Source organism: Podarcis bocagei (genome assembly GCF_964188305.1).
Source record: "Podarcis bocagei genome assembly, chromosome: 3".
Taxonomy (NCBI): domain Eukaryota; kingdom Metazoa; phylum Chordata; class Lepidosauria; order Squamata; family Lacertidae; genus Podarcis; species Podarcis bocagei.
The window spans coordinates 84,401,450-84,416,314 of record NC_138127.1 but is presented as its reverse complement, the minus strand read 5'-3'; the positions used below and the strand labels follow the sequence as shown (position 1 = coordinate 84,416,314).

Here is a 14,865-nt window from a genome sequence, read left to right as displayed (position 1 = left end):
AAATATTGTGTTGCAATTTGGATTATGTAGAATCCGAATTGTAACACAGCTAAACACAGTACAAGAAATGAAAGTGATAAAAATGCAATTAAAAATCAATATGAGTATGTAATGTGATGGATGTTCCATATCCTGCCTTCCATCACAAAACAACAGATGTGCCACAGACCGCCTGAATGAAGCTTGTGGATCACCAGTGATCCACAAACCAACCTCTGCTGTAGGCACTGCTATAAAACAGCTTGGATGTTCCTACATAGAGCTCTTCAAGGAAAGTACCGTAATACTTTGGTGGAAAGTTTACATACATTAATCAACAGAAGTAAGTGGAATAAAAAGTATCATATCAACATACAAAACTGTTTTATATCAATATTCAGGATGTCTAGCCCAGTATGGAGAATCTAATACTTTGACTGCTCTTCAAGATGGAAGGCAGTGAGGTCTTCCTAAATTCTGCTGTCCGTTTATGTTCTCTCTACCCATGATATACTTGATTCCCTCCAGTGGTTTGGGTTTGTGGTCTGAGAAATAGGTATCTACTGTTTATTTTGTTTAAGCAGATCTTTGTTATACATAATATTTGCTAAGGGTTTTTAAAATCATACTGGCTCAAGAGGAACGACAGAAGCTTTGTGCAACTGAGCTTCTGGCACCATCATACTTTTTGCAGATTGACCACAAATGGGTTTATTCCGAAATGAAGTCTCACAGAAGTTTGTAGGAAATACCGTATTTTTCGCTCTATGACACGCACCCGACCATAACACGCATGTAGTTTTTAGAGGAGGAAAATCCGTAGGCATGCCACCCGTAGGCATTCCCTCCATAACACGCACAGACATTTCCCCTTACTTTTTAGGAGGAAAAAAGTGAGTGTTATGGTGCAAAAAATACGGTAGGTTTTAGATAAGATATGCACAGAGCTGCAGCCTTGGGCAGCACAATTACTTGCATGCAAATTATGTGAGAATCAATGGGAAACTTCCAACTAGATCCAGCTTAAAACTGAGAGTATTTTTCCATGGCTGAAATATATTATTCAAGTGTGGAGCTAAGGTTCCATTTGGGATATTAGAAAAGGGAATTGGCACACAAATCTTGGTTATCTTCCATTGGCTAATTTACTGTTAATAGATGAGTGTGCAGATTGTTTATTTCCCCAGATCACACAGAATTGAAAGACAACTTCTCAGCTTTATCTAATGCAAAAGGTAAAGGTAAAGGGTAAAGGGACCCCTGACGGTTAGGTCCAGTTGCGGACGACTCTGAGGTTGCAGCGCTCATCTCGCTTTATTGGCCGAGGGAACCGGCGTACAGCTTCCGGGTCATGTGGCCAGCATGACTAAGCCGCTTCTGGCAAATCAGAGCAGTGCGCGGAAACGGCGTTTACCTTCCCGCCGGAGCAGTACCTATTTATCTACTTGCACTTTGACGTGCTTTTGAACTGCTGGTGGGCAGGAGCAGGGACCAAGGAACGGGAGCTCACTCCAACGCAGGGATTTGAACCGCCGACCTTCTGATTTTAAAAAAACACTTCCGATAGTAGCTAAAACCCCTGCTGGTTAATATACTAAAAGTGTGAGAAGTGCAACAACAACAAAATATGTTTCTGTCTTACCTGCTTGACAAAGAAAGTTCTAGTTGTCTGATGTCAGTACAAAATTTGACACATACAATATGCCATCTTTCCTGTTTACTATTTATTTTCTAGGAGGAAATTTGCAACAAGCAGTTATTCCAAGCCACTTTTAAGCTTCTTGATAGGCAGAACTGTTCCAAAGTAAAAGTTGTTCATGTAAAAATTAAAACCAAAATTCTTATTAGATTTATGGGAGCTGTAACCAGCCATAAAGCTAAAAAAACACTAGCAGCTCATGTAAATAAATAAAATTCTGGTGCTTATTTTCCTCACTTGCCCCCTTCAGTCCTAGCTAATATGCATTCCAGAGCATATTTTAAAAATAAAATATGGAAAATGCAAACTGATTTAAGTGCTATTTATAAAAATGGCTTTAGATTTGAGGATTAGGCTGTATGTGGCACAGCCACACCAGACAGTTCTAGAATCAGTTGTCAAGGCACCTCTGAGATTTCAGTAGGGTTTTCTACCCCATATATGTGATACTACAAGCTCCTTTGAGTCTCGCTCTCTGTTATGTACCTGCAAATGTTGTTAGTGGAATGTTTACTGTTTTAAATTCCATGTAGATTTTAAGTCATGCAGATTTCAAATTATCCTTACAAAGGTTCTCTGTCCCCAAGTCCTCTCTGGGTCAGGTGCAAAAACCTATATAAGCAAGCAAACCAATCACAGAATTGATTTTCCATTCCCCACAATGCAGAAATCTACTACAGAATTTACTTGCACATGATGAGTTGGGTCCAGATTTAGCCATGTTTAGAGAAGGCCCGTGAATTCAGTGGGATTAAGGTTAGTTAAGTCTCACTGATTTCATCTGCTTGAAGCATTTTACATTAAGTTTTAAGGGGCAGAGTGTTATGCTCCTAAAGTTGGGAATATATGTGTGCTCCGTCTAACATGAGTTTTCCAACCTCTTATGAATAGAAAATAGCCATCATCTTCTGTTTCGAGAGATGCTAAGCAGGCTTACTCGGAAGTTGCGCTGAAGTCAACAGATCAGGCTTGCCAGTCAGTTTCTAGAGACTGAAGCATGTCTCCCTTGCAATACGCAGCCACGCAGCGCCCACAGTCCTTTCCGGAGTGGACAGCGTGGGTTTATTTCATTTGGCACAAGTCACCTTAGACGTCTGCATGTGAGCGCGCCTTTTTTCTTTTGCATCCTGACGGAAATGCGTCAAAGCAAGCGCCTCCCGGCAGTCTACATCCTTTTTATTCTCCTTATGCACGGGGAAGCGTGGGGGACACGCAAGAAACCTCGACGGAAGGAGGATGCAAAAGCAGCCCTTCTTTCGCCCTCGATTGCATCGCCCTTTGCCTAGAAATTCGGGTGGGGAGCTATTTGCGATGGGGGGGGGGAATCACCACATCGCCTGTACTCAGACGAATCTGCCCCGATGCGAGAGACCACCCCCCCCAGCTCAAAGAATAGCAAAGCATCATTTTAAACAGTCCCAGAGGAGCGAAGTTCGAGGAGGAGCTTTTATTTTATTCTTCTCCCATCACAAGCGTGGAAAAATGGTTTCCCCTTTGCAAAATAATTGAGCTTCCTGCATTGCAGGGGGTTGGACTAGATGACCCTTGGGCTCCTAGGATTCCAATGAATCCTGAGCACACACGCTTAGAACTTCTTCGGAGCGAATAAGGACAGGATCAGGCTGCGTGATTGTCCTTCACCGCGTTCCCAAAGGCAAGTTTATTGGGATTCGGAACAGAAATCCAGTTGATCGCAAATAAGATAGGATCAGAACATTACCATTTAAAAAATAAAATAAAATGAGGGGGAGTGACGGATGTCTACAATATGCTAATATAAGCACAAACAACTCTAGTAGAAAATTTAGGGTGGCAATAGTGTGTGTACGAGGGCGGCGGAGAAGGAGAGATGTTCTTCGATGACTTTACAGTATTTATTTTTTTTGCCGTAAAGCGGGCAGACGGGATTTGTGTATGTGATTCAGTTATCCCACTGACCCCAATTTCTCGGCTGTCTTTTCTCGTGCGGTTTCGGTCCATTTCAGAGAGGGGGAGGAACGCTCTTTTTTAAGAGCGGCCGGGTTGCCCAAAAGTTTTCAACGATCCCTGGGGATTCTGGATTTAAGGTTTTCACGCTCTCCCGAGAGTTATATTGCGCGGGCGCGAAGTCGGGGGATTGGGACGCGACGGGACACACGCGGCTGTTAAATAAAGAAAACCGAAAAATCAAAGAAATGTTGGGGTTGGGGACGTTGTCGGCGGATCTCGCGAGGTAGGCGCGGATACACCCGATCCCACACACACACAAAAAACCACACACAGTCTAGACACAAATCTCAAAGGAGGGGACAGACACCCCCCCCCCGCCACAAAATGGCAAGGCATCATCCGCAAAGTTCCAATCAGATCCTCATTAGAAAGAGAAGGGAATAATAGTAGTAGTAATAATAATAATATATAATTTATACCCCGCCCATCTAGCTGACTTTCCCCAGCCACTCTGGGCGGCTCCCAATCAAGTGTTAAAAACAGTACAGCATTAAATTTTAAAAACTTCCCTAAACAGGGAAGTGGGGAAAGCAAAACACAAAAACACCCCCCGCACCCTCCTCCCTGATCGCCTCTCCTTTGCCAGGCCCGGCTTTGCTGCGGGATGCCAGCGATCTGGAGTCATGCGCTGGCTTGGGCACCATTGGCTCATGGAGGGATCATGCCGCTGCTGCTGCTGCGAAGGGTGTTCCCACCTGGCCCGCCGCCCGGGCAAGGCGCGCGCTCCGCCTGCCTCTTAAGGAACGCGCCCGGGAAAGCGTCGCCTCGCGCCCCGCCTCCTCCTCCTTCCTCCTCGTGTGTGTGGGGGGAGAGTCCTTGCATCACCGGGGAGCCCCGCCCCCTCGCCAGCCTGGGCCCCGCCCCCTGCCTCCTCCAGATCTTGCTGAAGGATCTATTAATAGCATGACATCAGCGCGCGAGCGGCGGCCAGAGTAAATACCAGCGCTGCCCGCCGGGCTATATAAAGGGGGTGATGCAACCTCGCGGGGAGCCAGAGACGCGGAGAGGCGCTCGGAGCGAAGGAGCCGCGGCTGCCACTACTACTACTACCGCTCCTGCTGTCCAGCGCCACCAGTCCCGCCTCGAAGGACAACCCCGCTCCACGCACCCCGCCCGAGATTTTTATTTTATTCCTTAAACTCTCACCTGAGAGTCTTCCCTCTCTTCTCTTCCACCCTCCGACTCTTCGAAACTGGGAAGGAAAAGACGGCTCGAAGGAGGAGAGGTGAGGAACAGGTAAGGGAGCGAGACACCGGAGGAAGGGGAAGGCAATCGCGGAGAGAAACGGGGACGAGGAGATCTGGGATCTCTCACCCGCTCACTCAGGTGTTGTCTTCACTGTTGGTGGGGTTGGTCTGTGGTAGGGAAATAGGCTCGAGGGGAACGCGCGTCTTTCGGTACGTGCGTATCCGTCCCGTTTCAGGTCTCGGAACTTTTCCCAATCAAATCGAGTGTTGAGTAGGTGAGATTATTTCTTCTTCCGTGGAGTTAGTGAGGTGAGGGAGTCAGAAGTGAAATCGTTCACGTTTTTTTTTCTTTTTAAAAGTGAGGCTAACTGAAAGTAAAAGTTCATTCATCCGAACAAAGTGTTTGACCGATCTCTCTCGAGCGCTCTGTTTCGCGTAAGCAACAGAAACTTGCCTGTTTCCTCCTCGGGCGCTCCAATCGCTATCAGCTTAAAAGTTTGGGCGACCGCACAGTGGTTTTCATTGATGCTGCTGCTGTTTGTTTCTTTTGACGGAAAGAAACGGCAAGGGAAAGTGGGGGGGGGGGCAGTTCTGTTTAATCCCAAGATCGTATATTTCCAACTGCGTAAAACTACGCGTGGAGAGGTTTTTGCGGCGGTTTTTCCAGGTCATCGCCAGCTTTTTAATTTCCCAGAACACTTTCGGGAGAAAAACAGCAACTTATAAGTGATAATAATCAAATGATGATCACTTACGGTAAGTTGTGGGATGGCGAGAGTTGGCGGAAAAGATTCGAAAGCTTAACTTTTTTTACGATGTGGCAATGCCTCCAGCCGCCAGTCGGTGGCGCACGGCGTGGTGGCGAGCGCTCCGCCGCTTTGTATAGGATGCTCCCTGCTCGATCTGTCAGATTTGTTTTTTACTCGCCGGCGATGAGTTATCAGACGAACCTGTAAAAATAGGAATGCAGGCGGTTTTATGCAGATCAGGCTTGCAGGGATCGATAGGACTGTTTCAAAACTTCAGTATGTTTGGGACTTTGGAGTGTTAAACGTTTGTTTAGTGGAACTGCTAATTCCAGAATCCATAGGAGGAACTATCTTTATTAGGCCAAACAAAATGCCACAAAATAATGTGCAAGCTTTCGAGTTCTCCAGAACTCTTCACTGGGCTAGATTAAGCAAAGCAGGGTTGGTTCTGCCATCTAGCCTGATGAGGAGTTCTGGAGAACTTAAAAGTTTGCACAGTGTTTTGTGACATTTTTTGATTGGTGTAAATAAAGGGTCCTAATATGGATTCCCCCCCACCCTTATAAGAAAAAACTTTTCCTTTAAGTGTAGATGAATATGGCTGGTTCCAGATGAAGTAATCTTCATGCAGATAGAGGCAAAACATTAACATTTTCATGGTTTATTTGCATGAAGCTGGGTGGATGCAGGACTTGCTTCAGCCTGTGCATGTTTACTTGGAAGTAAGTCTCAGCAAGTTATATTGAATTTACTCCCAAAGGAGGTCTGTAGCTTTGGCACCATGAAGCCCAGTCCTACTTCTGCTTAATTTGGAAGCCCCCAGAGTTACAGAAGACTGACCAGCCTCGGCTAGAAGTCGGGCATTTAGCGTCGCTGGTCTTGTGCTGTGGAATACTCTTTTGGCAGAGATTTGGCAGGCACCCACCCTCACCTTTGACTTTCAGGCATCTCTTGAAGGCTTTTTTTGTGTGCCAACAAGAGCCTTTGCAGCTGCTAAATTTTTATTTTTGATTAGCCAGTCACCTTAAGGAATTTCTGAATTTTTATTCTTTAAATAGTGCTTTATGTTTTCATGTACATTGCCCCGATATGGCAATACAGAAATTATTTAATGAACAAATAAATGGAGAAAGTCCCACTGAGTTCAGCTTAACTTACTCAGCAGAAAGCTTGCACAGGTGCAGCCTTCGAAGTGCAACAGAACTCCACTGCGTTCAATGTGACTTACTCCCTCATAAGAGTGTATTTCCCAGTTAAGTGTACCTAGGTTTCTAGGCTTACTTTTATTTCCCACAGCATAAATTTGCTGTGCTATATCCTCCTAAGATATTTTACTCAGAAGCAAGTCCCACTGGATTCAAGTGGGCCTACTCTTAAGTAAGCATGCAGCTAGGATTATTCAAAGCATTTAGGAGTTTATCTGTGATAAGGATATAGGGCACCCTTTGCCAATCTTGTCCCCTTGAGCTATTTGGAACTACAACTCCCACCAGCCCCAGCTTGCTCAACTGGGGCTGATAAGAGTTGTAGTTCAAGGCAAAGGCTTCCAAACTGCAGTCTGTGGACCACCAGTGGTCCATAAGCTTCATTCTGGTGGTCCGTGGTGTGTCTGTGGATGTGTGGCTGAAGTCCATCCTATTAAACATTCATCTTGATTTTTAACTGATTTTCTATGGCTTTCATTCTGCGAAACTCAAAATGCAATACAATACAATGTGTAGGAGACCTGTGGGTATAGTGCGGTATACAAATTTAATAATAAGAAATAATGGAAGCAATAAAAATACAATTAAAAACTGTACAGCATTTAGCACAGCACATTACAAATGCTACCAGAGAGAGAGAGAGAAATCATTAAGTGGTTCACCAAGACCCTCAGAGGATTTCAAGCAGTCCTTTGTGGGAAAAGTTAGGGAACCACTGATCCAAAACAACTGAAAAGTGAAATGTTGATGATGGCTGAGAGACCACACAAAGTGATTACGAGTGCTGAGTATCAATGTGAATTTCTGAAACGCTTTTTGCATCGAATAAGGTTGATGGTGAGCAAAAACGGCAAATACTTCTGTCCAACTTGCCATCTAAGCAGGGGCTTTGTGAGGACACCACACACAAAAAGTGGTGACGGCGAGCGGTTTCTGGTGCCTTATTGATTTTCTTCATCATATTAACAGCTGGCCATTTCGAAAGCAGCAGATATATGTGGCCAAACTGCAATGCCAAAAATCTTAAAAGGTCAAGTTCAGTTCAGGGTGCTTGTGGACTTTAATTGCTTTTGAAGCTGTGGGAGATTAACTTCTATGGTTAACAGGTTACTGCATCAGCAAGATGGGGAAAATATTCAGGGTGTGTGGGGAAGCAAATGTATCCGTCAAAAAATAAAACGAGGACTTTTGGTTTCTGAGAATATCTGAAATGAAAGGCACGTGAAGCATCAGGTCAGTGTGCCTGGTTCTATTTTTAATGTGAGGGCGAAACTTTTAATGTCAACCAAGTTAGCTGAAAGTGACCCAGTTTTTTAAAGACCCACACCTTACTTCTAACAGATATTCAGTGCACATTTACAGCACACAACTGCACCCAAAGGATGCTGGGAAATGTAGTTTCCTTCTCACAGAGCCACACTTTCCACACCCTTAACAAACTACAGCTCCCAGGATTCTTTGTGGGGACACCAGACATGGTAAATGTACTTTAAATGTACGGTGTGGATCTCCTCTCGTAATCTTTGATGTGTCACTTGTTTCAGCAGAAGCCTTTAAGAGTAAATAGTTTCGGGGATTAGAATCAGAAATCTGGCTATGAACAGGAAAATATGACACAACAGAGAATTGCAACCAAAACTGGCTGTACAGAGCGCTCCTATTCAGTATTTCATCCAGACTTGCCCTTCTCAAGGATACTCTATTCCATTCCCTGCCACCTCAACTCCAACAGCCAGCAAACATTCTGTAGCCACTGAGCATGCCCAGTCCTCATTGGGCTGTTTGCCTCCCCGCTTCCTAAAAAAATCTTGTGTGCTTCTGTCACAAATCTTGGGGTTCCCCTCAGGCTACTGCTACCTCCTCCATGTGAGAGGATGGTGCCATTTTGGTTTCTATAAGGCTGCGTACACACTGCCTCAAAGAACTCTGGGCAATGTAGTTTGTTAAGAGTTGCCGGAAATTGTAACTGTGCTGGGTAAACTACAGTGCCCAGAATTCTCTGAGGGAACGAATGTGTTTCGACTGTGCCTTAAAGGTCCAGAACCTTGGATTATCTGATGGTAGTTCTAAAACACGAATCCTGAGAAAGCAGGGAGGTGTACAATAGCTTGTGTTTATTTTGCCTCCGAATGCCTGCGTGTGTGCAGCAATCATTTATTTTAAGTGGGCGGACCTCTGGAGGAACTCGGCAGGAATACCCTTCTTTTATAAATGTGTGGGCAAATTGGCACAGGCTGAAAGAACTCGGAAGCTTTTGGAATCTCTCCTGCTGCTTAGAATAAAGCTATGAACAGCAGAGGGTTGCACAGCAAGGATCAACATGCAGAGAAGAACCACATGAAATATAGGGTGTGGGTGGCAGGGCCTGCTCAAGACATTTTGGACCTGAGGCGAATTACAAAATGGCACCCCCTCCCTCTCAGGGAAGAAGGGGTGAGTGAAGGTCTACCTCAGGAACAAGACGGGGAATAAAGATCTACCTCAGGATCTGCTGCCCTTGTGGATCCTGCTGCCTGAGGCAGTTGCCTCACCTTGCCTCATGGGTGGGCCGGCTCTGGCAGGTGGCCTTTGCTCAGTGATACAGTAGAGCAGATCCCTCATATGTTAAAGGTCTCAGGGTCAATCTCTAGTATCTCTGGGTAGTTTGGGCTGTGTACACATCATATACTTAAATTGTATTTATTGAATCTGTATTTCACCTTCCTGAAGGAGCCCAGGGCAGCAATTTAAAGCACCCACAAAGAATTCTGGGAATGGTAGTTTGTTCTGGGTGCTGGAAAGTGTGGGGGGTAAACTACAGTTCCCATAATTCTTGGGGTGGGCAACGTGCTGTAATTATGTACATTAAATGAATTCTGTGCATGTAGCCTTTATTGCGGACTTGATGCTGCTCATGCGCACACATTTTCCTCAGAGTCCACGTGATGGCATTCTCGTCAAAATGCCATCCTATATCCAGCAGCCCTATTTTAAACTACATTTAAAGTTTCTGGTTGTTGTTTTTTAAAATCTCATCATATTTTCTGAAGGAAAGCAAAATCTGGATTAATTGAGAAAATAACATACAATGACATTTTGTATGAGTAGGATGTTATGTGGCTGTTACACAAAGCTTGTGTGCAGGATCAGTATCAGGTCTACAATAAACTGCCATGTGGAAGTGCCCTCAGATTAAAAGAAAATATCTCTGGTTATAGGTCTTGGGGTGGGGTAGCAAAGACCTCCACTTGTCCAGGAAGAGTAGATAATACTGAACTAAATGGACCAGTGACTTGTCTTTTGAAATTCAGGATAAAACACTCATTATTTAAATGCTAAATATATGCATTTAGGTGGGGGCGGGCTAGGTGACCCATAGGGTCCCTTCCAACTCTATAATTCTTCTTCTTCTTCTTTGATATAAGGCAGCTCCTGACATTTAAATTGCGTGGTGGAGCTGATTTTGTTTTGCGCTTAGCTGTCACCCTTTTTAAAGGGCAGAATTCTTGACAAAGAAATGGGGAGCCTTTGATATGTGAACACTGCATGGGGAGAGGCCATCAGATCTTGCCTTTTTAATAATTTGGAAATGCAGTGCTCAGTACTGCATACATTGGCTGTGAAATGTTTTTATTTGGCTCCATCTGGCTGTAGAATGTTTCAGTCTGCCTCTGTGTGTCACTGAATGATCACAAGATGAATGCATAAAGACCTTGCAATCGTCTTGCATCAGCTCTTAAGAGAGGCCCAGTTGCTGGATGTGAGGTGTTCTTTGTGTTCAAGTGACTTTAACAAACAAGGCATCCTCCATTCCTTGAGCTTGGGACCCACATAGTTACATCGGTGGAGGCAAACTCCACCTACCTGACTTCCTACGTATGGCACCTGTCAGCTTTCTGCTCCTTAAGTCTTAGTATTGCTCTTGCAAAATTCAGCAAGGAAGAGGATGGTGACAATGGAATTAGTTGGCTCTGCCTGTCGATGTATCTGGCTCCCCCTACTGTTTGTCTCCTTGCCTTCTGCCCTATTGGTCAACATGGGCATCAGGCACTACTGTGTTCGATGGACTGTACATGACGGCTCGTCAAACAGAAACTACAGCAGCAAATAATATTTAGTCGAGAGACATTGGGACAGGAGGGAGTTGTGCTTGGATTTGCGAAACCCAGATTCTGGTTCCTGCTTTCTCAGGTATGGAACTCGTTGCGGTATCTTTGGACGAGTCTGTCAGCCTAGACCTCTTTGCAGGATTCTGTCTGAAACACAGCTGAGAATGTACATTAATAGCAGTATGGTTTTTGGAAAGCTGTAGCAATTCTCTCCGGAGTCCCACATTACTGCCACATTCTCAGCTGTTTCTCTGCCAGGGGACTGGTGCAACGAAACCTTGGCCATTCCCCAGTTCCTCAGAATTTTGTGTTGATGCCAACAGTAGTGCCAACATAATGAATGGGCCTCCAAGAATTGGCATGACGTGCCTATTAAATATAGCTATAATTTATAGCCTATAAATGGGGACACCACCCCCCACTCTGCATATAATTACCCAGAACACTGGCATTGTAAAAAAATCTTGGCATTCTGGTTTTTGTTTTTGGAAAACAAGTTCATAGACCTGGCTTATGAAGATATGACTGGGAAATGGGTAGATTAATCTGTGAAGAATTAAGCAGTCTCTATAATCAATTAAAGAAGTCAGTTAAGGCACACCACTTTTGTTAATTTACCACTTTGATCGACTTTTCATTACCATCTTCTGAGCTGAAAACAAAAGGATAACCTGGAAACTGAAGGCCCTTTTGCTGTCTTGGTTTGATTGGAGTTATCTTCTACCTCTATGGAGGATTGAAGGAGATCAGCATTTTTGAGGTGTGACTCACCATAACCAGGGGGATTTCTGCAGAATTACATAAGTTTCTCAAGGTCTATGGAAATAACAAACAATTCCAGGAAATCTTCGCTCTCATAATCAGGAGGTCAAGAAACTTTTGGTTTTCTACTGCTGTTGCTTTTTTGGAGGGGGTATGCCTGGGGTTCACTTTGCACATCATAAAATCCTTACTTCTGTGTTGAAATAAAAATAAAACCCTTACGTAGATGGCTGAAATGCATGCATTTTGCCATGGTAGGGAGCCGAGTATTTCCAATCCATGCAAACAGTGCCTACATACATGTAGCAAAATGTAAGAAGAGCCTCCTGGGTGTGGCCAATGGCCCTTTTTGTCCAGTGTTCTGTTCTCACAGTGACCAACCAGATGCCTGTGGGAAACGTGTGGGACCAACAAACTTAACTATCTGTATCAGGTCTGGAGAACCTGTGGCCTGAGGTCTGAATGCGATGCTTCAGAGCTGTCTGTCTGGCCCTTGAGCTTCTCCCCAGATCAGCCCTGCGCTGCACTGTCCTCAAGTGCTTTTGCCTGATTGGAACGTGTCATTGAACTGTGACAATACTCCTGCCTTATTGGGGTGCAGGATGAAGAAATGTGTTTGTAGGTAGCAGCAGTGGCAGTGTGTCCTGTTTCGCCGCTTGAGGCTGTGCCTTCAGATCTTTTTTCCCCCCCTTAAGCACACTTATCTACCGCCAGTGCAAAAGGGTGCAACTTCCACTAGCGTGGGAGACCATAATGAACCCCAACTATTCCCTGAAGCTATAATTATGATGGATACTGCATAGATCAAATCTAGTTTGACAGCATGATGGCTTCATTTATGTACACAAATGCCCAGAGGCAGTAATTGGCTTATGTATTATGAAGCTAATTGTAATAGATTTTGCTGCCAATAAGATTTTGCAGCATTTTATTGCTTCCTCTAATAAAATGGAGCTTCTCAGGATGACTCCTGTGATAGATTCCTATGGCTGGATATATGTGGATGAGCCACATTGCAGGCGAGAGATTTCTTGAGCACTGGGTGCACTAATTTAGTGTATCTGACACACCTAAACTGCACAAACACTGGGCGAATCCCTGCCAGTCTAAACATAAGACTGGGAGATTAATTAATCAGCACAAGTGACCCAGTTCAAGTTGTGGTTCAATTATTGCACAAAATCCCATGTAACTTATATAACTTATATATTGCCTCTCACATTTCCTGTTTGGTTAGAAGTTGCTCACCCAGCTGCCAGTATGTGGCAGTATTATACCAAATGGTACAAAAAACCTGGCAATGTTAGTTTTGAATTGCTTCCTATTGAGGTATATTGTCAGTTTATAGTTGCATTTAAGTTGTTTATCAAGGGTGCTTTGTGTAATGTGTGTGTGTGTGTGTGTGTGTGTGTGTGTGTGTGTGTGTGTATGGAGAGAGAGCACCAATGTGGTGTACTGGTTAGAGTCTCCTAGGGCCTGGGAGACCAGGGTTCAAAGCCCCACTCAGTCATGAAGCTTAAAGGTAAAGGGACCCCTGACCATTAGGTCCAGTTGCAGGCGACTCTGGGGTTGCGGCACTCATCTTGCTTTATTGGCCAAGGGAGCTGGCGTACAGCTTCCAGGTCATGTGGCCAGCATGACTAAGCCGCTTCTGGCAAACCAGAGCAGCGCACAGAAACGCTGTTTACCTTCCCGCCAGAGTGGTACCTATTTATCTACTTGCACTTTGACGTGCTTTTGAACTACTAGGTTGGCAGGAGCAGGGACCGAGCAATGGGAGCTCACCCCGTTGCAGGGATTCGAACCGCTGACCTTCTGATCAGCAAAGCCAAGGCTCTGTGGTTTAGACCACAGCGCCACCCACTGTGGTCATGAAGCTTACTGGGTGACATTGGACCACTTACCTTCTCTCAGCCTAGTCTACTTCACAGGGTTGTTGTGAGGTTAAGGCAGGGAAGGGGAGCCATGTATGCTTCCTGGAGCTCCTTACACGAAGGGCAAGATAGAAATGTCAGGATTAAATAAACATGTGTACTGCATATTGAACTAAGATATATATATCCAACTAAGTTGTACCTAGAGCAGATCCATTGAAATGTTCACATGGGCATGATTGACTTAAGCCCATTGATTTCAACAGACCTACTCTGAGTAGGACTTACTTGGATACAATTCATGTGCAACCATTCTATCAATATATAATTACGGGTCACGGCCCAGAGTTTCAGAAATTATTCCACATCCAAATGTAATATTTTCTAAATCAGGGCTTAGTTGAGAGTTACCGGTAAATGATTATCTGACAAACACACACACACACACACACACGCCTGATAAATTCAGAAAGAGTCATTCTTGTTCTTCTTTTTCAGCAAAATGATGCTCCAACACCCTGGCCAGGTGTCTGCTTCGGAAGTCAGCGCCACTGCCATTGTCCCGTGCCTGTCTCCTTCGGTGTCCCTGGGTTTTGAAGACTTCACAAATCTAACTCCGCTGGTGAAAGAAGAATTGAGATTTGCCATCCAGAACAAGTGCCTGTCGCACAGGATGTCCTCCACGCTGGACACAGTCATGGTTTCGGACAGACCTGGGGAAATGTCTGTTTTGAAAGCAGAGGTGCTCCTTTTTTTAATTGCTTGTTTTGCTTTCACATTCAGTAATGGTGTTCTATTTAAACAAGAACAAAAACAGAAAGCAAGGGGGGGGGGAGGAACTAAAACCAGTAGCTAATTGTTCAATGAACTTTCCAGTAGAAAAACTGTAATATACATAAGGCAGGAGTCTGCCTCCCCAGCCCATCACAGACAATGATCTGTGTGTATTTGAATGAAAGTGGCTTTGTGAAAGGCTGCAACTGCGTTAGTGCCAAGCTGGAGCCTTGGTGCGCACTGCATGCACTTCTGAATCATGTGCTCTTGGGAAGGAGTCGTAGCTTCGTGGTACACTTGGGGGAGATGCTGATAAATAATTAAGTACAAACTTGGCCCACTTGCAATATTGATACCTCATCTGGCTGTGCCCAAAGTCAACCAATTTACCTCTCTCTCTGAATCTTGCTCTAGTGTGCGCCTGAAGATGAAAGGAAAAGGCGACGGAGGGAAAGGAACAAGATTGCAGCAGCCAAGTGTCGAAACAAAAAGAAGGAGAAGACGGAATGTCTGCAGAAGGTAAGTCGGATGCTATCTGGGCACAGAAGATGAAATAGAG

At 44.7% G+C, this 14,865-nt stretch overlaps 1 protein-coding gene across 4 annotated transcripts in view; it reads left to right on the top strand.

Moving 5' to 3' along the window:
- The window catches only part of ATF3 (activating transcription factor 3), a 36,884-nt gene that overhangs the window by 17,327 nt on the left and 4,692 nt on the right, over window positions 1-14,865 (top strand). For 2 of the 4 annotated variants that reach the window (XR_014005784.1, XM_081186127.1), the window contains exons 1-3: window positions 4,752-4,903; window positions 14,031-14,274; window positions 14,721-14,825. Coding sequence is in view for 3 of the 4 variants with exons in the window: in XM_081186127.1 (XP_081042253.1) it covers window positions 14,035-14,274; window positions 14,721-14,825 (345 nt within the window). In the remaining variant the exon portion in view is untranslated. Of the gene's footprint in view, window positions 1-4,669; window positions 4,904-14,030; window positions 14,275-14,720; window positions 14,826-14,865 lie in introns of those variants that run through there. The other 2 variants (XM_081186129.1, XM_081186128.1) reach the window with 2 other exon arrangements.